This window comes from Pseudophryne corroboree, chromosome 5 (genome assembly GCF_028390025.1).
Source record: "Pseudophryne corroboree isolate aPseCor3 chromosome 5, aPseCor3.hap2, whole genome shotgun sequence".
NCBI classification, from domain to species: Eukaryota; Metazoa; Chordata; class Amphibia; order Anura; family Myobatrachidae; genus Pseudophryne; species Pseudophryne corroboree.
This window is the reverse complement of record NC_086448.1, coordinates 268,347,187-268,372,043: the sequence shown is the minus strand read 5'-3', so window position 1 is coordinate 268,372,043 and position 24,857 is coordinate 268,347,187. Positions and strand designations below refer to the sequence as shown.

General features: G+C 44.9%; 1 protein-coding gene across 2 annotated transcripts in view; it reads left to right on the top strand.

The window, feature by feature from the left end:
• ANO10 (anoctamin 10) overlaps positions 1-24,857 on the top strand; it is a 565,272-nt gene that overhangs the window by 364,029 nt on the left and 176,386 nt on the right. The window contains exon 12 of one of the 2 annotated variants that reach the window (XM_063922318.1): positions 4,105-4,224. The exons of the other annotated variant lie outside the window; for it this stretch is intronic. Coding sequence (XP_063778388.1) covers positions 4,105-4,224 — 120 coding nt within the window. The remainder of the gene's footprint in view (positions 1-4,104; positions 4,225-24,857) is intronic. 2 annotated transcript variants of the gene reach the window in all.

Here is a 24,857-nt window from a genome sequence, read left to right as displayed (position 1 = left end):
AGTAAAAAAAAAAAATAATTTGAAAGTGCTAAATTATTATAATGTGCCACCCCAAAGCAGCCCGGCTGTTTGGGGAAGTATTATTATTGAATATTGGTCATCTTGGGCGGTATTCAATTGTTTGAAAAGTCAGTTGGGTGTCTGTTTTTTCCTATCTGTTAGACAGGAAAAATCAGACACCCAACTGACTTTTCATACAATTGAATATCCCCCGAAGTGTCTCTCCTCCCTAGTGAAGTGATAGGCTGAATTGTAGCATCAGTTGAAGTCTCAGTGTGTCTGCCTATATTGTTTGCAGGTATCAGGTGCTTGTTTAGATATTTTAGGCCTCACTGCATCTACAGTTTGATAATTGATAATGTGCAGATTACATAGAGCAATACTGACCTCTCGAAATAATATAAAATAATGCGTACGTTACAAACGTGAGAGAAGAAATTATATAAAAATAAAGCATTGAAACAAATGTGTTATGTCCGTATAATGAAAGACGTTTTGCATCATTAATCAAAGTGACAGACATTTATTTTCTGAAAGCCTATCGTATTTACCTTCAGGCACCCATCGTCATATGTTTTAAAGAGGGTGAACTGTAAAGATGCCACAGCCAGGCTAGAACTATCTGTGTGGATTCTGAGGAGGCTTGGTCACACACTGCATCACCTCTCCAGCTGTTTCCACTCAGCCAAGGCTTGGTCACACACTGCATCACCTCTCCAGCTGTTTCCACTCAGCCAAGGCTTGGTCACACACTGCATCACCTCTCCAGCTGTTTCCACTCAGCCAAGGCTTGGTCACACACTGCATCACCTCTCTAGCTGTTTCCACTCAGCCAAGTCTCTAACTGCTTGTTTTGCTAAAACCATCACAAGCCATACGTGTGGCTGACCTATGTCATCTCTACAGGGGACCATCAAAGGGAGTCATCATAAAAATGTATTTATCAACAGTTTCTTATATAACGCAGCATTTTCAGTTGCGCTTTACAACTGGACACAATGTAAGACATAACTGGGTAACGACAAACAGTCATAGAGGTAGGAAGGCCCTGCTCGCAAGTTTACAATCTGAATAGTTCAGTCATAGACAAAGACAGGGTGGATTATAGGTGCTTGGAACCAACTCTTTTGGACCAGTCACATTATAAATTGAGTAGAAACGGTTGTACGTTGCTTTCTGGTGTTGCATTAGGAAGTATGACCTATAAGATTTCCTAGAGCAGGATGTAAATATAATGTTGGCTTTATATATTATGCATTTAAGCTTTTGTATGTTATTTGCCTGCAATTTGACTGTTATCCATACTTGCCTACCTGACCCTCTCCATGAGGGAGAAAATGTTCTGTTCCTGGACTTTCCTGGTAATGTATGATTGCCATCACCTGTGGTGAGTTAATTAATTGATAAGAAAGGTGTTTCACCACAGGTGATGGCAATCATACATTACCAGGAGAGTCCAGGAACAGAGCATTTTCTCCCTCATGGAAAGGGTCAGGTAGGCAAGTATGCTGTTATCTCTGTTGAGTCTGTATGTTGTACTAATGTCTGCATACGTTTCTTTTGGGTACACCAGTTTCAAAAAAAACATACCAGTAGGTTCATTGTCTTGCAAGAAAATTGGGAGGCGGCAATGTTGAACGTTCCTTACTTGTGGGAGTTTCACTGAAGTATATCTAAAGTTGTAAGATTTCTGACAGATATCTTGCACCTACTGTAGCAGGGGCTTGTGCAAGTCCAGACAGTAATTATGGCTTTTGCGGCGGATGGCATAAAATAAATGGGCGGTGCGACTCTCCGTTTGCAGGCTTAAGGTCCATGGCTTTAGCTGAGCGACTCAGGGGGATATCCAATTATCCCCGGTAATACATCGGGTCCGAAAAACGGCCGTTTTTCTGACTTTTTACCGATGTTTCACCGATTTTTTTGTAAATTTTTTTTTTACAGGCAATTCAGATGGATCGCATGTAAAAAAACAACAACAACAAAAAACCTTCTCCTGAAAACACACACGTTCAGTGTGTGTTTTCGTGTGAAACAGCCCCGTTTTCGGATGAAAACGGGTCTGCTTCTGGGGATGCTGCTTCGCCTGCCGGAGGCAGGTGGAAAAAAAATCCCAAATAAGCCGGTGCGTGCTGCGGTTTATTGGGGCTAATTAGCTAGCCCCCGGCGGGACAATTAGCCCTGGTAAATTACCGGGGCTAATTGGATATCCCCCTCTGTCTGACTCAGAATTAGCTCCTCTGTGTGTTTCCTTGGTAGAGATATACGATTGTGAGCTTCACTGGGGAGGCTAGAGCATGCTTGTCTACTTTCATGCCTGCTTCCAGAGACACCGAAGCAAGGTTCAGAACAGCTTGATATAGTGATTTGTGGCAACCGAGTGGTAGGGCTGTAAATACCGCGCATGAGCATTAGTGGATATTTGTTGAAGTACATCGGGCTTGATGACACAGTTCAAACCATGATCTCTCCACCACCACCCTGCATGCACTCTCAGGAGAATTGCCCTCTGTCTCGGGAGCCTGGCAGACCTCCCACCTTATTCTGGAGTCTTCTCAACATCTCAGGAGAGTAGGTGCCTATAAAAATGATCTCTACAGCATAATATAGAGCAGAGGTTCCCAAATTTTTTTTAAATCATGGCACCCTAGAGCATCATCATTTTTTTCATGGCACCCCTAGGCTAAAAGTTTCTTATTGAGACATTTAGAGAGAAATATTAAATTAAGTAAATTGCTTTCATCTGTCATTCGAAGGTTCAGTTGTGTGGCGAGGAATAAGATTTGCTTATGTTTGTCCACATATTTTATGATTGACAGCCACAAGCACTAGTTTTGTCTGTTACATTGACCATAAATAATTTGAATTGGTCCTGGACCACCAATCCAAGACACCCTGCAAGTGTTCCGGGGCAACCCAGGGTGCCACGGCACACAGTGTGAGAACCACTGATATAGGGGTATATGCAATTGCGGTCGAATGCCGTCTGGAATTCGACCGTTTTTAAATTCGACACAAATCGACAGTCGAATTCCGGCCGGGGGGTGCCGGAATTCGACATATTCAATACAAAACGGATTCGACAGTCCCGCTGTCGAAAAACGGAGGAATTGACAGATAAGTGCGTCCTGGATTCGACTTTTCCGACGGCGCAGAAATGGTTAAAAAACATGGGGAAAAAATGCGTGGTGTCCCCCCTCCTAAGCATAACCAGCCTCGGGCTCTTTGAGCCGGTCCTGGTTGCAAAAATACGGGGGGGGAAATGACAGGGGATCCCCCGTATTTTTACAACCAGCACCAGGCTCTGCACCTGGTCCTGGTGCAAAAAATACGGGGGACAAAAAGCGTAGGGGTCCCCCGTATTTTTTGTACCAGCACCGGGCTCCACTAGCTGGAGAGTTAATGCCACAGCCGGGGGACACTTTTATACCGCTACCTGCGGCCGTGGCATTAAATACCCAACTAGTCACCCCTGGCTGGGGTACCCTGGAGGAGTGGGGACCCCTTAAATCATGGGGTCCCCCCCCAGCCACCCGAGGGCCAGGGGTGAAGCCCGAGGCTGTCCCCCCCCCCATCCAAGGGCTGCGGATGGGGGGCTGATAGCCTTGTTGAAAATGAAAGAATATTGTTTTTTTCAGAAGAACTACAAGTCCCAGCAAGCCTCCCCTGCAAGCTGGTACTTGGAGAACCACAAGTACCAGCATGCGGGGGGGGGGGGGGGGGGCGCGCTGGTACCTGTAGTTCTACTGCAAAAAAAATACCCAAATAAAAACAGGACACGCACACCTTGAAAGTACAACTTTATTACATACATGCCGACACATACATACTTACCTATGTTGACACGACGTTCGGTCCACTTGTCCAAGTAGAATCCACGGGGTGTACCTGAAAATAAAATTATACTCACCTAAACCCATTTATCTTGAACCCTTTTATTCTAAGTGTTTCCAGGGCCGACCAACAGGGGTACCAGAAGAAATGCCTAGTGGCCTGCTTATAGGTCTGCTTTATCCCTTTCCTGTCTTACCGTACTTTACCTTTTATTTATTCTTTACCCAGCACCTAACACTAAGCTTTTATTGTGCTTTATTATTTTTACAGCACGCTCTACTAGCTCTGAAGTTTATTTTGGCATTTGTGATTCCTGACAAACCATATGACATCCAGATAAAATTAGCCAAGCTGGAATTTGAATCCATGGAAGCTCTGAAGCAGAAACAGGTAAGAGAACAACATCCCTGTGTGAAAAGACAAATAGAGAGAGAGAGAAAGAAATGCTTAATTATGGAAATTGCTTTTACAACCTTGGAAGTGCTTTGTTACAGTCTCAGAGGAAAGTTATTTCCATTAGCTTCCAGTTAGTGTTTAGGTCATTTCTCGGGAGTCTGCAGCTTATGCTTGCTTTGTGAAGCAGTCTGCAGCTTATGACCATGATTTCAAGAGATGGATCACAGTTTGTGTAGTTGACGAGTTGCAGTTGAGTGCAAACTATATTGTACATTCACTGTTACCTTCCCCACTGCAAACCCCCCTCCATCCTGTCCCAGTTACCACTGAAATATAATGTAAGGGTCTGGATTGTAGCAGAATGCGTTAGTACGCCCTACATTATCTACGCATCTTTGGGAGGCACGGAGTCTCACTATATATTCAATTAAATTGATCTCCATGTGTACGTAGTCCAATATGTGCATGTGCATGACTAAAAAAGAACATAGAATAATAAAAATGTCACATTTCTATGTGAACTCCATGCACAAAAATTATATACAGGTCGAGTCTCTTATATCTGAAATGCTTGGTACCAGAAGTGTTTTGGATTTCAGATTCCATATTGTGGAATATTTGCATACCATAATAAATTATCTCGTAGATGGGACCCTAATCTAAATAGGAAATGCCTTTATGTCTCATATGCACCTTACACATAGCCTGAAGGTAGTTTTATGCAATATTTGTAATCATTTTGTGCATAAAATAAAGTTTGTGTATATTGAACCATCAGAAAGCAATGGTGTCACTATGTCAGTCACGCTGAAAACATTGTGGCTCAGATTTTCAGTTATGGGAGACTCAACCTGTAGTGGTTAGAAATGTATTTTCGCTGCCCATAGACCCAACTAGACTACAAATTGCACAGTGCTACAGTGCTTCCGAAACCCCTCAAATCCTCTTTCTGGTAGACCCCTCTGGCCACCAAACTGGGAACCGTCCTGTGACTTTTGGGACTGATGTCAGGTATTCTGTTTGTATAGCAACAACATATAACATATATGGTGGGATGCAATGGAGTCCGAGTTCACTCGATGTGTGGGATGCCGGCCAAACATGGGCTTTTTCTTAAAGGGTCAGTCATTTAAAAGGCATGGTTTTGCCTTGTAAATTATTGCCCCTTTAAAAAAAACATCTGAGTTCGGCCGGCATCCCTCACATCGGGCGAACTTGGGCTCCGCACATAATATTGCTGTGTGTGTAGAAGAGATCTCTCTGCACGCACATCAGCTGAGGACCAAATCATTTAGCAAAATAACTGTGTTATGCACTGAACAAAGGGGGTCATTCAGACCCGGTTGCACGCTAGCTTTTTTTTGCAGCGGTGCGATCGGGTCAGAACTGCGCGTGCGTATGCACCACAATGCGCAGGTGCATCGGCCACCGGTGCCGGGCATCGCCGGACAGTGACGGATTTTGCGAAAAAAGCAATCGCACCGGCGATCGCAAGAAGATTGACAGGAAGAAGCCGTTTGTGGGTGGCAACTGAACATTTTTAAGGAGTGTCCGGGAGAACACAAGCATGCCCAGCTGTTCTGAAGGAGGGTCTCTGACGTCAGCATCGGTCCGGATTGTCGCAGCGTCTGAGTAAGTCCTGAGCTGTGCAGAGACTGCGCAAACTTTTGTTTGTGCAGCTCTCTGCACATCCGGTTGCACCCTTCCCCTGTAGACGGTGACTACCTGGTTGCAGCAGTGCAGAAAATGCCTGCTTGCAACCAGGTCTGAATTAGGCCCATAATCCACACCCTAAATTCTGCATAATGAATAATGACAGATTGGATAAATATTTTCTCTGACGTCCTAGTGGATGCTGGGAACTCCGTAAGGACCATGGGGAATAGACGGGCTCCGAAGGAGACTGGGCACTCTAAAAGAAAGATTAGGTACTATCTGGTGTGCACTGGCTCCTCCCTCTATGCCCCTCCTCCAGACCTCAGTTAGAATCTGTGCCCGGCCAGAGCTGGGTGCTCCTAGTGGGCTCTCCTGAGCTTGCTAGAAAGAAAGTATTTGTTAGGTTTTTTATTTTCAGTGAGATCTGCTGGCAACAGACTCACTGCTACGAGGGACTGAGGGGAGAGAAGCAAACCTACCTGCTTGCAGCTAGCTTGTGCTTCAAAGGCTACTGGACACCATTAGCTCCAGAGGGTTCGAACACAGGGCCCGTCCTCGATCGTCCGTTCCCGGAGCCGCGCCGCCGTCCCCCTTACAGAGCCAGAAGACAGAAGAAGCGACGAAATCGGCGGCTGAAGACTCCGGTCTTCATTAAGGTAGCGCACAGCACTGCAGCTGTGCGCCATTGCTCCCACAGCACACCACACACTCCGGTCACTGTTGGGTGCAGGGCGCTGGGGGGCGCCCTGGGCAGCAATTAGATTACCTTTTGGCACAAAACTGCACATAATACAGTTTATAAAACTGTATATGTGCAAAAAACCCCGCCATTAATATTATACAAAACGCGGGAGAAGCCCGCCGCTGAGGGGGCGGGGCCTTCTTCCTCAGCACACCAGCGCCATTTTCTCTTCACAGCTCCGCTGGAAGGACGCTCCCCAGGCTCTCCCCTGCAGTATCCATACAACAAGGGTAAAAAAGAGAGGGGGGGCACATAAATTTAGGCGCAATTGTGATAATAAGCAGCTATTGGGAAAAATCACTCAGTATAGTGTAAATCCCTGTGTTATATAGCGCTGTGGTGTGTGCTGGCATACTCTCTCTCTGTCTCCCCAAAGGACTTTTGTGGGGTCCTGTCCTCAGTCAGAGCATTCCCTGTGTGTGTGCCGTGTGTCGGTACGGCTGTGTCGACATGTTTGATGAGGAGAGTTACGTGGAGGCAGAGCAGGAGCAGATAAGTGTGGTGTCGCCCCCGACGGGGCCGACACCGGAGTGGATGGATATGTGGAAGGTATTAACCGACAGTGTCAACTCCTTACATAAAAGGTTTGATGACGCAGCAGCCTTAGGACAGCCGGCATCTCAGCCCGCTCCTGCCCAGGCGTCTCAGAGGCCATCAGGGGCTCATAAACGCCCGCTAGCTCAGATGGCAGACACAGATGTCGACACGGAGTCTGACTCCAGTGTAGATGAGGATGAGACAAATGTACAGTCCACAAGGGCCATCCGATGCATGATTAATGCAATGAAAAATGTATTGCACATTTCTGACATTAACCCGGTTACCACCAAAAAGGGTATTATGTTTGGGGAGAAAAAGCTGCCAGTGACTTTTCCCCCATCTGATGAGTTAAATTAATTGTGTGAAGAAGCGTGGTGTTCCCCTGATAAGAAACTAGTGATTTCTAAGAGGTTACTGATGGCGTACCCTTTCCTGGCAACGGACAGGTTACGTTGGGAAACATCCCCTAGGGTGGACAAGGCGCTCACACGCTTATCAAAAAAGGTGGCACTGCCGTCTCAGAATACGGCCGCCCTAAAGGAGCCTGCAGATAGAAAGCAGGAGGCTATCCTGAAGTCTGTATATACACACTCAGGTACTATACTGAGACCTGCAATTGCTTCAGCATGGATGTGTAGTGCTGCAGCAGCATGGTCTGATACCCTGTCAGACAACATTGATTCCCTCGACAGGGATACTATTTTGCTAACCATGGAGCATATAAAGGACGTAGTCTTATATATGAGGGATGCACAGAGGGACATTTGCCGGCTGGCATCTAGAATTAATGCAATGTCCATTTCTGCCAGGAGAGTATTATGGACTCGGCAGTGGACAGGTGATGCTGATTCTAAAAGGCACATGGAGGTTTTGCCTTATAAGGGTGAGGAATTGTTTGGGGACGGTCTCTCGGACCTCGTATCCACAGCAACAGCTGGGAAGTCGACTTTTTTACCTCAGGTTCCCTCACAGCCTAAGAAAGCACCGTATTATCAAGTACAGTCCTTTCGGCCTCAGAAAGGCAAGCGGGTCAGAGGCGCATCCTTTCTGCCCAGAGGCAGGGGTAGAGGAAAGAAGCTGCATCAGACAGCCAGTTCCCAGGAACAATAATCCTCCCCTACTTCCACTAAGTCCTCCGCATGACGCTGGGGCTCCACAGGTGGAGCCAGGTGCGGTGGGGGCGCGTCTCCGAAACTTCAGCAACCAGTGGGTTCGCTCACAGGTGGATCTCTGGGTTGTGCAAGTTGTATCTCAGGGATACAAGCTGGAGTTCGAGGCGACTCCCCCTCGCCGTTACCTCAAATCAGCCTTGCCAGCTGCTCCCAGGGAAAGGGAGATAGTACTGGCGGCTATTCACAAGCTGTAACTCCAGCAGGTGATAATCAAGGTTCCCCTCCTTCAACAGGGACGGGGTTACTATTCCACAATGTTTGTGGTACCGAAACCAGACGGTTCGGTGAGACCCATTCTAAATTTGAAATCCTTGAACACTTATATAAGGAAGTTCAAGTTCAAAATGGAATCGCTCAGGGCGGTTATTGCAAGCCTGGAAGAGGGGGATTTTATGGTGTCGCTGGACATCAAGGATGCTTACCTACATGTCCCAATTTACCCACCTCACCAGGAGTACCTCAGGTTTGTGGTACAGGACTGTCATTACCAATTCCAGACGTTGCCGTTTGGTCTGTCCACGGCACCGAGAGTATTTACCAAGGTAATGGCCGAAATGATGATACTCCTTCGAAAGAAGGGAGTTATAATTATCCCGTACTTGGACGATCTCCTTATAAAGGCGAGGTCCAAGGAGCAGTTGTTAGTCAGCGTAGCACTATCTCGGGAAGTATTGCAACAGCACAGCTGGATTCTGAATATCCCGAAGTCGCAGTTGATTCCTGCGACGCGTCTGCTGTTCTTGGGCATGATTCTGGACACAGAACAGAAGAAGGTGTTTCTCCCCGGGGAGAAGGCCCAGGAATTGTCATCTCTGGTCAGGGACCTCCTGAAACCAAAACAGGTGTCGGTGCATCAGTGCACGCGAGTCCTGGGAAAGATGGTGGCGTCTTACGAAGCAATTCCCTTCGGCAGATTCCATGCAAGGATCTTTCAATGGGATCTGTTAGACAAATGGTCCGGATCGCATCTTCAGATGCATCGGTTGATCACCCTGTCCCCGAGGGCCAGGGTGTCTCTGCTGTGGTGGCTGCAGAGTGCTCATCTCCTCGAGGGCCGCAGATTCGGCATACAGGACTGGGTCCTGGTGACCACGGATGCAAGCCTCCGAGGATGGGGGGCAGTCACTCAAGGAAGGAACTTCCAAGGACAGTGGTCAAGTCAGGAGACTTCCCTACACATAAATATACTGGAACTAAGGGCCATTTACAACGCCCTGAGTCAAGCGGAGCCCCTGCTTCAAAACCAACCGGTGCTGATTCAGTCAGACAACATCACGGCGGTCGCCCATGTAAACCGCCAGGGCGGCACAAGAAGCAGGATGGCGATGGCAAAAGCCACAAGGATTCTTCGGTGGGCGGAGAATCACGTCCTAGCACTGTCAGCAGTGTTCATTCCGGGAGTGGACAACTGGGAAGCAGACTTCCTCAGCAGGCACGACCTCCACCCGGGAGAGTGGGGACTTCATTCAGAAGTCTTCACGCTGATTGTAAATCGTTGGGAACAGCCACAGGTGGACATGATGGCGTCCCGCCTCAACAAAAAGCTAAAAAGATATTGCGCCAGGTCAGGGGACCCTCAGGCGATAGCTGTGGACGCACTAGTGACACCGTGGGTGTACCAGTCGGTTTATGTGTTCCCTCCTCTTCCTCTCATACCCAAGGTACTGAGGATAATAAGAAAGAGAGGAGTAAGAACTATACTCATCGTTCCGGACTGGCCAAGAAGAACTTGGTACCCAGAACTACAAGAAATGATCTCAGAGGACCCATGGCCTCTACCTCTTCGAAAGGACCTGCTACAGCAGGGGCCCTGTCTGTTCCAAGACTTACCGCGGCTGCGTTTGACGGCATGGCGGTTGAACGCCGGATCCTAACGGAAAAGGGCATTCCAGATGAAGTTATTCCTACGCTGATAAAAGCGAGGAAGGATGTGACAGCAAAACACTATCAACGCATATGGCGGAAATATGTTGCTTGGTGCGAGGCCAGGAAGGCCCCAACAGAGGAATTCCAGCTGGGTCGATTTCTGCACTTCCTACAGTCAGGGGTGACTATGGGCCTAAAATTGGGGTCCATAAAGGTCCAGATTTCGGCCCCATCTATTTTCTTTCAAAAAGAACTGGCTTCACTGCCTGAAGTTCAGACGTTTGTTAAGGGAGTGCTGCATATCCAGCCACCTTTTGTGCCTCCAGTGGCACCTTGGGATCTTAACGTTGTGTTGGATTTCCTGAAATCCCACTGGTTTGAACCACTTAAGACCGTGGAGCTTAAGTATCTCACGTGGAAGGTGGTTATGCTGTTGGCCTTAGCTTCAGCTAGGCGTGTGTCAGAATTGGCGGCTTTGTCATGTAAAAGCCCATATCTGATCTTCCATATGGACAGGGCAGAATTGAGGACTCGTCCCCAATTTCTCCCAAAGGTGGTATCAGCGTTTCATTTGAACCAACCTATCGTGGTGCCTTTGGCTAATCGGGACTTGGAGGATTCCATGTTGCTGGATGTAGTCCGGGCCCTGAAACTTTATGTTTCCAGGACGGCTAGAGTCAGAAAAACTGACTCGCTATTTATCCTGCATGCACCCAACAAGCTGGGCACTCCTGCTTCAAAGCAGACTATTGCTCGCTGGATCTGTAGCACGATTCAGCTGGCACATTCTGCGGCTGGATTGCCGCATCCTAAATCCGTAAAAGCCCATTCCACAAGGAAGTTGGGTCTTCTTAGGCGGCTGCCCGAGGGTTCTCAGCTTTACAACTTTGCCGAGCTGCTACTTGGTCGGGTTCAAACACATTTGCAAAATTCTACAAGTTTGATACCCTGGCTGAGGAGGACCTTGAGTTTGCTCACTCGGTGCTGCAGAGTCATCCGCACTCTCCCGCCCGTTTGGGAGCTTTGGTATAATCCCCATGGTCCTTACGGAGTTCCCAGCATCCACTAGGACGTCAGAGAAAATAAGAATTTACTCACCGGTAATTCTATTTCTCGTAGTCCGTAGTGGATGCTGGGTGCCCGTCCCAAGTGCGGACTCTCTGCAATACGTGTATATAGTTATTGCTTAACTTAAGGGTTTTTGTTATGAGCCATCTTTTGAATGAGGCTCAGTTTTTTGTTCATACTGTTAACTGGGTATAGTTATCACGAGTTGTACGGTGTGATTGGTGTGGCTGGTATGAGTCTTACCCTGGATTCCAAATCCTTTCCTTGTAATGTCAGCTCTTCCGGGCACAGTTTCCTTAACTGAGGTCTGGAGGAGGGGCATAGAGGGAGGAGCCAGTGCACACCAGATAGTACCTAATCTTTCTTTTAAAAGTGCCCAGTCTCCTTCGGAGCCCGTCTATTCCCCATGGTCCTTACGGAGTTCCCAGCATCCACTACGGACTACGAGAAATAGAATTACCGGTGAGTAAATTCTTATTTTACATATGATTTGATACCACGCAATTAAAGTAGTTGTTTTATATTTTGTGATGATATCTTGTTATAACATATCCAGCTATACTTGAATGTTTGAGTCGGACTGTCATTGTTTATGGCATAAACAATATGCTTTGGTATAAATATGTCATGCCAGCTGTGTTCTTCTCTTACATGTTATTATAATTCGTATACAGTACATGCATACCTCCCAACTTTTGATGTGGACTAATCGGATAAACATGCACATGCCCCCGTGGATATATGGGTTTTGTGCAATACATGAATTTTGCTTGTTACTAATATTGCTAAACTTGTTACAATGGCCCTCATTCCGAGTTGTTCGCTCGCTAGCTACTTTTAGCAGCATTGCACACGCTAGGCCGCCGCCCTCTGGGAGTGTATCTTAGCAGAATTGCTAACGAAAGATTAGCAATTCTGCTATTAAGTATTTCCTTGCAGTTTCTGAGTAGCTCCAGACCTACTCCTAGATTGCGATCACCTCAGTCCGTTTAGTTCCTGGTTTGACGTCACAAACACGCCCAGCGTCCGGCCAGCCACTCCTCCGTTTCTCCAGCCACTCCTGCTTTTTTACCTGGCACGCCTGCATTTTTTAGCACACTCCCTGAAAACGGCCAGTTTCCGCCCAGAAACACCCACTTCCTGTCAATCACACTACGATCAGCAGAGCGACTGAAAAGCTTTGTTCGCCCGTGAGTAAAATAGCATAGTTTTGTGTAAAATTGCTTAGCGCGTGCGCCCTGCTGTGCATACGCATGCGCAGAACTGCCGGATTTAAGCCTATTAGCAATTCTGCTAAAATTAGCAGCGAGCGAACAACTCGGAATGAGGGCCAATGTACTGTACGTAATGTTACAAAATGTATATAAGCGTAGATGCAATCGAAATGCGTATGACTTTGTATTGACTGCACTTGTATGCACCCATTTGGAGTATATGCAATCAGACGTCAGGTAACATACTCCAGATGGGACACATTCAACGCTGCACCCCAGTCTATGTGTATTGTACAGTGTTTGAGAGGGTAACGGCTAAATCTAGTAGGGTATAAAGCGCTGTGATTTCCAAAATACTTTAGAGAATGGGGAGGGGTGGTCCTGTTCTCCTGGTTATTCTAAGGGGATATTTACTAAAGGTTGATTTTCATCTTTGTATTTTATTGATTTAAAATCAGTCTAAATTGATGTTGAATTGCAGGGGCTAATACACACATTTACTAACATGATTTTTGACATTCATTTTTACATTTTAGTAAATATGTGTTTTTTAGCCCTGAAACCCAACGGGGCGATTCTCCATGATGTACGGTACAGCTACACAAATTCAAATGACATACTTCTCCAAAATACCAAGATTTTAGTGGGCCTTAAGTTATAGGGTAAGGCATTGCTACTAAGCAATTAAGTTTTCATATAACAACAATTTCTTAACAGACCAATTTAAAAGGTAAAAAAAAATGTAAAAGCGTGTGATGCACGGGACTTTATGTTCACTTTCTGGAGAGTCACCCAACATCGATTTAGAGATGTGTGTGTGTCCTCTCATTGGGCCTAATTCAAACCAGCTCGCTAGGCTGCGTTTTCGTACAGCCTGCAATCAGGTCTAAACTGCGCATGCGTATGCACCGCAATGCGCAGGCGCATTGCACGGGTACAAAGCGGATCGCCGCTCAATGATGGGTTTGTGCAAATAAACCATTTGCATGGGCGATCGCAAGGAGATTGAGAGGAAGAAGGCGTTTGTGGGTGTCAACTGACCATTTTCTGGGAGTGGTTGGCGTGTCCATGCGTTTGCAGGGAGGGTTCCTGACGCCAATTCCGGTCCCGGACAGGCTGATGTGATCGCAGCGGCTGAGTAAGTCCTGGGCAACTCAGAAACTGGACAAAATCTGTTTGTACAGCTCTGCTACACATGCATTCGCACACTTGCAAAGCAAAAATACACTCCCCTAGGGGTGGTGACTATGCGATCGCAGGACTGAAAAAAAAACCCTAGCGAGCAAACCTGTCTGAATTAGGCCCATTGTGCAAATGAGTTGTGTTAAATGCAACTCATTTTACCACGGAAATCGTGTCCCTAACCATTCGTGGGCACATGTATCTGCTCCCATTGAAAGCAATGGGTTGCACGCTGCGATTAGCTGCGGCAAGCTGAATATAATAGCTGCCGCGATGCATACGCACGCGGCAGGCATTTATATGCAAGATGAGAAGGGACACATCTGTAGATCAATTTTCAGCTATTTAAAATCGACCTTTAGTAAATATACCCCTAAGCATGTGTTGTGTTTTTCTGCTTTAATAGCACAGTTTAATGACTTTGTATTCCCTTTAAAGATACTTTCATATTAAAGATACATTACTACATTTACTACTAAAATACAGTATATTTGTATGTGTCACTGTCTTTCACCAACTTGGGGCAGTACGGGTGGTGTAATGGTTAGCATTACTGCCTCACAGCACTGAGGTCATGGGTTCGATTCCCACCATGGCCCTATCTGTGCAGAGTTTGTATATTCTCCCCGTACTTGCGTGGGTTTCCTCCGGGTACTCCGGTTTCCTACCACAATCCAAAAATATATACTGGTAGGTTAATTGGCTCTCAACAAAAATTAACCCTAGTGTGAATGTGTCTGTGTGTACATGTGATAGGGAATATAGACAATGTCGGACTGGGGCATTAAGGGCCCACCGGGGAAATGCAGTTACAGGAGTCCATGCTTAAGGGTGTGGCCAGGCTCCACTGGGGCGAAGCAAGCCGCCACAGAGGTTTGTCTAACCATTACAGAGTACATGATCTGTACTCCTTGGTAAATATATAAAAAACCATATTCTTGTGAAGTATAATGTAACATATGTATAATGCATTATTGAAGTGCACTGGGATAGAGTCTGGAACCTGATCCCTAGAGGAGGAGGAGGGCCCACAGGCAGTGGGGCCTACCGGTGGTTCCCCTGTTCCCCTGTGGGCCAGTCCAACCCTGAATATAGATTGTAAGCTCCACTGGGGCAGGGACTGATGTGAATGGGCAAATATTCTCTGTAAAGCGCTTCGGAATATGTGTGCGCTATATAAATAACTGGTAATAAGTAAATAATAAACAATAACTGCAAATCTTGTCAGCACCAAAGAGTGTGAGCTTATTTGATAATATTTTCAAGTGCAAATGTGAGTCAAAGCAATTTGCACAGCCTAAATGGACAAAATTATATGCTATTTGTAATATAATTTCTATTTATAACCGTACACATGTAAGAATTAACACACATATATTTATACAAATGCCAAGTCTCCAGTTTGCATACGGCCAATGTAAATTGAATGACGACAGTTCCAAATAATATACTGTCTTAAGTGCTTTTTTCCCCCAAATCTAGTTAAAACAAAATCTTATAATATACACGGGACATTTCTAAGAATAGACATATTTTTACTGCTGTAATAATTTATGTAATACATACTTACATTCTGACTATTACTATATATGCACTTGTTCTATCCCTTCAGCTCTTATAATTGTACAACTTTTGAAATGTGTTTTAGTTACCTACAGTAAAATCCGTTTTGTTGCCTTTGTATACTGGCATTTGCCACGACAGCTATTTTTTGCGCATACTGTATTTTTCAATGTGTATTCAAATTCTTTCCATTCCATTAAATAAATAGCCAGAGGCATTGAATAACACACACAGTGCCACACCTAGGTGTTGCAAACGCTTTCAAGAAATTAGAACACCATACACTAAATTGTGACTTGGGAGTGGTGTCATTTTTCTGACGTACATTGGGTTCTATACACACAAACAGCTCTGTAGAGCTCGGAGTTGTAGCTTATTATGTAAGAATACTGCATTGTTAAATGCTCTCATAAACAGAAAAAGAGAGACTGCTTGTTGCTATCAAGCTCTTCTTACAAAAACCTAGTTGTTTAGTTGCCAAAAATAGTCATTATTGATGTGGCCCAGATTTCACTGGGAACTATCTGCAAAATTCTTATAATGTTGCTTTTCTTTTCTGAAACCATTTTAGCCCTGTGTGGGTACTGAATCCTAAAAGAAGACTATATTATGCTCTCCGTCCTCTTGACTGATGAGTATGTCCGTATCTCTTTACTTTCCAATCTTCTGGCTCTTCTCCTGGAAATTAAATTAAAAGTAGTTATGGTGCCCCCTTGAGAATTTCAATATGACTCAATTGGATTCTGGGAGTAAAACCAGATCACATTAAATCAAATTTAACAGTCTGATCTGTGGGACTTTTATTGCTGGCCATATCCTGTTATATCGTACAGTATATCTCTGTTGCAATATGGTTTATGTAAACCAGGGTCAGTGTAAAAGCTTTCTTTGCATTATTATTAGGGTTGCAGTTATTTGACTGATCATGTATGTAGCGTACACTAACTAATAAGACATAAAGTAGATGCTGTATATAGATATATATTTCAATATTAAATTTCATTGAATTTTCACGGAAAAATGGGATACAGAAAATAAACAGGGAATGGTAGAAATGAAGCCTGCGGGCAAGGGTAAACTACAAATCACATTAAATTAAAATCAAGAACATAATATTAACATTAGATAATAACATCAGAAATTAACAGAGTTCCACAGAAGATGGATACAGGTCTATAAGATATTTGTGTAAACCGAAGACTTTCATCCTTTAGGTGCCAGAAATGGAATTAGCCAACCTTTTCTCAGTCCAATATTCACTCCTCTCAAACCATATCATCAGCGGGGAACTAGCTGATGAGGAGTAGGGGCTATGTAACCAATGTCGTAGTTGGAGATATTTAGAAAAGTCACAATGGGGCATCAAAAACGAGCCTGGATTTGAAAAAAAGGGGAGAAGAATACCATTAGATGTTACCTCCATAAAGGAGAACGCCCCGCAATCCCCCCAATTAGTAAATCTCAAATTAGGGATCAAATTGGCTATACCCACTAAAGTAAGATTCGTAGAAATTAGAGTTGTGTACTACTTTGAGCCATGCAGTTGAGGGTAACCAACACCACCGCGGAAAGGGTCAATGTCTGACATCTACTAGACATGGCTACCCAAAATAAAAAAAGAAATAAATAGATGGGATATGTCCCTTTGCATGAGATAACTCACTGTTTGAGACTTTTGACTACAAACCAATATCTGGCTTTGGTCAGAATACAGAAAAGTTAATAAAATGAAGCTAAGCCCCTCTCCGATTTAGGTAGGGACATAATATACCTAGCCAAACAGGGTTTCTTTGACTTCCAAACATATTTAGGGGTAGATGAATCAAAGCCTGGAAAGAGATAAAATCCCAATCAATCAGCTCCTAACTCTCATTTTTCAAACACACTTGTAACATAGCCGTTAGACATTGATTGATTGGTTCTTCATCTCTCTCCAAGCTTTGATACACACATTCCTTAGTCAATATGGAGTATAATTTAGTAAAGAGAGACAACAGTAGCAACCTATGGATGGTACAGAACAAGTATTACAGTTTGGATAGTAACACCATTTTTAGCCCTGCTGTGCATCCCAGCACAAGAACTTCCTTTCATTGATTGTTCATGCGTTGAATATTTAATGACAATAAAACCAAATTCCAATTCCGTAACATCCATTCTGTAGTGAGGAATGATAATCTCTCCAAAAGAGGGCATAATTACAAGATATTATCTCCTCTTCTTTAGTCGGAATAGGTATCACCAAATAAGCAAAGGAAGTGCTTTTGTTTAGAGGTATTCAGCTTATAATTAGATGCTTAAGAATACTCCTCAATAAGGTGTGTAGGGATAGGATAGAGCACTGTGGGCTAGTGAGACACAGCAAAACATCATTTGTATATAAACAGATTTTATGAGACAAGTTTAGAGTAAAGGTCTAATATGGAGGCAAGGACCCAATCACAGAACTCAAAGCAACAACAATGGATCCCCAGATGCAGCAAATTACAACAATATTGAAAACTCAGGTGTATTGCCTTAAGCTTGTCTACCCATAACAAACCCACCCTGGTCCCGTTTAACCAAAGAGGGTATCCGTGGGCCCAACCTATTTGCAGTTCATTTGTAAATTCCGTTTTCAGCTGGGTTATTAAGTGATCATTTTGTACAGAGGAGGGATTCTTCCCAGGTTTGGGAAAACCACAATATCTCCCATTAAAAATAACCTTGTCTAAGGCCTCATTAAATATCTGAGTAAGAACCACACCAAAATATCCTTAAACACTTCTTGATATACCAATCAGGGGCCAGAGGCTGTATCCAGTGGCAAACGCAGGATTTAGCGAGGGGGGGTTTCCGTGGGTGTGTATGTATATGTGCATTTATGTGTAATTTTATATATATATATATATATATATATATATATATATAACAAGGATCCTTGTTCTGTTTATTCTGTGAAACTTCACTTTGGATGGCACCGGGCATGCTGTTTGTTCATGTTGAAGTGAGTGCCGAATATTTACTATATATATATATATATATATATATACAGTGGTCGAAGTGGACATTTTGAAGTGGGGGTATGCAAAAGTCAAGAACGGAATTATGCCTTCGGCACGCTCCAGAAAAGGGGGCGTGGTCACCCAAAAGGGGGCATGTCCAGTGTAGTAGAACCCCTTATACTATCTAGTACTGGTGCCCCTTTCACCTTATAGCACACGGTACAAGCTGAAATTCACATTATAGCACACGGTACGAGCTGAAATTCACATTATGGCACACGGTACGAGCCGAAACTCACATTGTAGCACACTGAATGAGCCGAAATTCACATTGTAGCACACTGAATGAGCTGAAATTCACATTGTAGCACACTGAATGAGCCGAAATTCACATTATAGCACACGGTACGAGCCGAAATTCACTTTCTAGCACACTGAATGAGCCGAAATTCACATTGTAGCACACTGAAAGAGCCTAAATTAACATTGTAGCACACTGAATGAGACAAAATTCACATTGTAGCACACTGAAAGAGCCTAAATTAATATTGTAGCATACTGAATGAGCCAAAATTCACATTGTAGCTCACTGAATGAGCCAAAATTCACATTGTAGCACACTGAATGAGCCGAAACTCACATTGTAGCACACTGAATGAGCCGAAATTCACATTGTAGCACACTGAATGAGCCGAAACTCACATTGTAGCACACTGAATGAGACGAAATTCACATTGTAGCACACTGAAAGAGCCTAAATTAACATTGTAGCACACTGAATGAGCCGAAACTCACATTGTAGCACACTGAAAGAGCCTAAATTAACATTGTAGCACACTGAATGAGCCGAAACTCACATTGTAGCACACTGAATGAGCCGAAATTCACATTGTAGCACACTGAATGAGCTGAAATTTTGACAGCAGGGACCGCCAGAGTGATGACAGGGAGTGAGAGAGTGACAACAGGGAGAACGAGAGTGATGACAGTGACCACAGGGAGAGAGAGTGACGACAGGGAGAGAGAGTGACGATTAGGAGAGAGAGTGACGACAGTGACGACAGGGAGAGAGAGTGACGACAGGGAGAGAGAGTGACGATTAGGAGAGAGAGTGACGACAGTGACGACAGGGAGAGAGAGTGACAACAGGGAGAGAGAGTGACGACAGGGAGAGAGAGTGACGATAGTGACGACAGGGAGAGAGAGTGACGACACGGAGAGAGAGTGATGACAGTGACGACAGGGAGAGAGAGTGATGACAGAGAGAGAGTGACGATGGGGAGAGAGTGACGAAAGGGAGAGAGAGTGACGACAGGGAGAGAGAGTGACGACAGGGAGAGAGAGTGACGACAGTGACGACAGGGAGAGAGAGTGACGACAGGGAGAGAGAGTGACGACGGTGACGACAGGGAGAGAGAGTGACCACAGGGAGAGAGGTGACAGCAGGGGAACATTACCTAATTTGTTGCTGGTGGCTGGCAGCGGTGAGCGATGGGCTGCTGGCGACGGCGGGCGGCTGGCGGCGAGCAGCGTGCGGTGAGCGGCTGGAGGTGAGCGGTGTGCGGTGGGCACCGGCCGCCGCACAGGGACAGGGAGCACAATGTGCAGCAGGATGGCCACTTCCCTCGCCTCCTGTTGCACTTTCAGTGCATTTCCGCCCCACTTCGACCACTATATATATATATATATATATATACACACACACATACATACATACATACATACTGTCAGGTCTCTGGTTTTGTCTGTCCCCGGCGGAGGCGCTAGTGGGTCAGTGTTGGTGCAATGTACAAAGCGGGGAGGCAGTATAAAAGTCCTGCGCATAAGCGCTGATATTTATTAATGCAAAGCAGATGGTATAATACTGAATACAGTGGAAACCGGTAATGTGGAAAACTGTGACAGGTAACTGAATCCAAACAACATAAAAGTGTCTTGCAGCAGAACGTAAAATAACTTGATAATGAATGCAGGTGAAATAACAGAACTCCAGTAGTATTTGGAAATACACAGTCTCTGAATAACACAGGGTAAACTGATAATGGTTAGAAAAGCAGAACTCCGGAATATATGAGTAACTCACAGTCTCTGTAAAGCACAAGTCCATATAGCCACACTTAGGCTAAAGCAGGAGACAGTCTCTAAGCCAGTAGATGTTATACGGCTGAGTTGCACAGATGGTATGCTGACAATGAGTGCACAGGTAAGTAATGAGAAAGAACACCTGAGGAGAGTCTCTTACTGCTGATGGGTTTGAGGCTGGATGTAGCTGAAGTCCGGAGTAACAGGAGAGCTGTAGAAATGGAAGCTGGAACGAATGAAGTATCCACAGGGGAACGCTGGAAACAGGAACGCAGGAACTGGGAGAACTAGACACAGGGTATGTGACTCGTTGTCCGAGGCGATGAGAGTGAGCCCCGGACAGGAACTTATACCCCTTGCTCTGCAGTGATTGGTCGCAGTGTTCTGGCTGGAAACACAGGGCTGGATTAGATGCCGGGATTAGCTGAGTGCAGGAGACATAGCAGCATCCACACGGACCGGATGCCGACACACAGCGGAACACAGGACCAGACTCAGGGGTACTCAGCGACATGGGAGATGACGCTCGCGGTCAGCGCATCCATACATACGACTGGGGCCATGACCTCCGGAGGCCCGCACACCAGCGCGCTGGTAGGTGAGACGCAGCTGACCGCCGATTCCTGACACATACATATATACCACATTCAAACATACATACACAAACACACACATATACACAAGTACACATCCATACATACATACATACATACATACTGTACATACACCAGTGCACAAACATACAGGCATAATGTACATACAAACATACAAGTAAACACTGGCTGCAGACTTACATGATACACCAGGGCCTGGGAGAGCAGAAGGACGGCAGAGTGAGGACGGAGTGGAGGGAGCTGCTGTTGCTGAGCATGCGCAGCCAGCAGCTCCCCCGGCACATTCTGCAAGCAGAGAGCTCCACAGCTCTCTCTTGCTGCTGCAGCTCCACGGTCGCGATCGCGGCTTTTGCGGAGACAGAGACAAAGCTGTCTCCGTCTCAAATAGAAATCTCGGCTCATCAGGGGGGGTTTCCAGGTACTCGGAAACCCCCCCTGCGTGCGCCACTGGTATCTAATGACGGGGACTCTATGGGGGTCATTCCGAGTTGATCGCTCGCTGTCGTTTTTCGCAGCGCAGTGATCAGGTTACTACTGCGCATGCATATGCACCGCAATGCGCACACGCATCGTACGGGTACAAAGCAGATCGTAGCTGGGCGATGGATTTAACAAAGAATCCATTTGCACAGCCGATCGCAAGGAGATTGACAGTAAGAGGGCGTTTATGGGTGTCAACTGACCGTTTTCTGGGTGTGTTTGGAAAAACACAGGCGTGTCCAGGCGTTTGCAGGGCGGGTGTCTGACGTCAATTCTGAGACCAAAAAGACTGAAGTGATTGCAAGGGCTGAGTAAGTCCATAGCTACTCAGAAACTGCAAAAAACGTTTTCGTCTCGCTCGGCTGCACACGCATTTGCACACTTGCAAAGCGAAAATACACTCCCCTGTGGGTGGCAACTATGCGTTTGCACGGCTGCAAAAAGTAGCTAGCGAGCGATCAACTCGGAATGAGGGCCCATATTCCAAACCATTTCCTCCTCTGACCGCATACTATTAAGAAACTGCCGAGTCTCACAGTCTATGGATGAATCACATCTAAGATTCTTTTAGTATCTGCAGCAGAAGCTTGATATGTATTCGGGTCACTAGCCAAATTATACAACTGAGAGTAGTAATCAGTATTTTGCCACATCTAGAGGATCCAATACCTTAGCCCTAACTTTATTATAAACTGCCCAAATACTATTGCCAGGCAATTTCCCCCTCAACTTCCTACCAGCCCTATTGTCAGCAACATAAATTCTCTGATTCAGCTGAAACAGATTTTTATGCACTTCACGAAAAGCAAACGCATTAAATTCATCTCTAGCTTTAACCAATTCTCTAAAGAGGCTGGCATCAGGAAAGCATTTATGTTGAGCCTCCATGTCAGCTACCTTTGCTTCCAATGCTGACTGAAGCAGCAAATTAGCCTTCTTGAGCAGCTGATTGGATAGCTGTCCGTCTCAATATAGCTGTAAGGGAACATAAGAAATTAAAAGTGGATATGTCATTGGGCTCCCTAAGAACAAAGATAAGGAGCATGTGAGGGATTGCTTGGATTCATGGTCAATCAGTCATTTCCTAATCGCCAAGGTCTGGGAGGGAAACATTTAGACCCTACATCCCAGTCTATACTGGTATTATTGTTACCAGTTATTTATATAGCACACACATATTACGCAGCGCTTTTACAGATCTACACCATCCATACTGCCCATATGGTCAAAAGATGCCATTGGCAGAATAGTGGCCTTCAGAATTTAACCACTTCTCTCTCATAATATTGTAGATTTTGACATGTTTTATGAAATTATTTTCTTACAGATGTGTCCTCATACATGTAACCTCAATACGCCATGCACCACAAGATGCCTGGCATTCCCAGGCAGCTCTGCTAACGTCGGGTGTATTTTTTGTTGAAAATGTATATTACTCCACCACTATGCAAATAGAACATACAAGCATCTTATGCTGATTAAATAGATATGCGGCATGCCAATATTCTGTGTGCGATGGTGGCTGTATCTGCATAAGAATTGGTACGTTACAGTGATTTCCAGAAAAAACGTTAGGTTACAGTGATTTCCAGATTTCGTATGCAGATACAGCTGCAGATGCACACAGAATATAATCGTGCCACATATCACTTTAATCAGCATAAGCTGCTTGTGTGTCCTATTCACATACCGGTGCGACTAAGTCACTTTTTATCAGAAAAAGTCGCACATAAAGACGCTTGGCAGTTAACGTGACTGCAGCAAGGATATAGACGGATACATCTGTATGTCATGTATATCTTTATATGTAGGATAAGAGCCTGCACTACCATTATGTTAATCTAGGTTGCCTACAGTGCCAATGGTTAGGGGACTCCTTAAACACAGAATAAGTAATGTAATGTCACTTCTTCAGTGTTTTTCATTTCTCTCTGGTGTCCCCAAACTGAGCGCCAGTAGCTAACGGATTAGAAGCGAATAGCAGCTTCTTAACTGTGAATCTGATGACCGCTGCTCCAGCGATGAGCTGGGAGTTTGGCCTTGGGATATGATGTCACAGGCCAGCATTACAATCCTACTGTAGTTCTGGGAAACAGTATATGCCTCTCCTCATCTTTCACCTGCTGAAGTAAGAAGCAGCTGGGGTATGCGGGTGCATCCTTTCAGGTGGAGAGGGCTTCCTGCAGGGTAAAACGGTGCTGTCTAGGGCAACCTTCTGAATTATTAATACTATTCTACTTTAAATGTTTGGCAGTTTCTGTATTTCTGTGGTATATCATTGAAAAGGCTGTAAACCATTTTTTAGGAGCTTTTAACTGGATCAGGGCACTTCAGCCTTTGGATTTTAGAACAAGCAGTCAGCATCACAATTAAATACAATAGCAGATTCAAATGTTCAATGGGCTTATGCTCAGTGCATTGACCCTCAATCTACTTACAGTACATCATTGTTTTGCTATATGTAGCAAATCACATGCTCCATGTACAGATCTGTCCTTATAAACTGATCCCATCATGACTGAGAGGAGTAGAGTACTGTCTTTTTATTTGCATCACAGACGTAGCAAACATCACTCAAAGGATAGGCATTCATTTTAAACACAAAGGGGGTATACAATTAGGGATGTTTTTTCACCTATGCCAAAAAACTGAACTTTTTGCTATTTTTTAGCGCACATGGGGATTCGCCCTATTCAATAGCAGTGCCATTTCTTTTCACCTAAGCGAAAAATACAGCAGGAGCGAAAAACATGTACTGTAGATCGGCAAATCCACATGTTTTTACACCTGAGCCGGGGAAAATGCAAGCATTTTTTCCCCAGATTTTGAGGCATTTTTCGCCAATGCCTTTTCGCAAAAAAAAAAGTGGAAAGGCATTGGCGAAAATGCCTTAAAAACAGGCAAAAATGGCCCACAATTGAATACGAAGGGGGGTGAATTCAATGGGGTAAATTTACTAAGGTGAGACTTTTTTTAGAACTGGTGATGTTGCTCATAGCAACCAATCCGATTCTACTTAACATTTATCTAGCTGCTTCTAGAAGATAATAGCTAGAATCTGATTGGTTGCTATGGGCAACATCACCAGTTCTAAAAAATCTCCCACCTTAGTAAATTACCTCCATAGCTCTGAAATTATCGGAGCTAATTGAATACCCCCAAAGTCACAGATGATGCACAATGGAACTTGAAATAAGAAACCGTCGCAGCCGCAGTATTTTAGCACTTTTTGTATCAAACTCATTTGCACACAGATGTAAATGTCGCAAATTGATCAGTGCAATCTAGCAAAGTAGTTTTATCACTTCCAGTGCACTTGGCATGGCGGAGGCAGAGCCTTATTCAGCATGGTGAAGCCCTGTGAAGTGTGCGCACGTGCAGCAGCAGCACTGCACGTCCGCACACTGGGCCAGATGTACTAAGCCTGAAAAGTGATAAATATCACAGTGATAAAGTACCAGCCA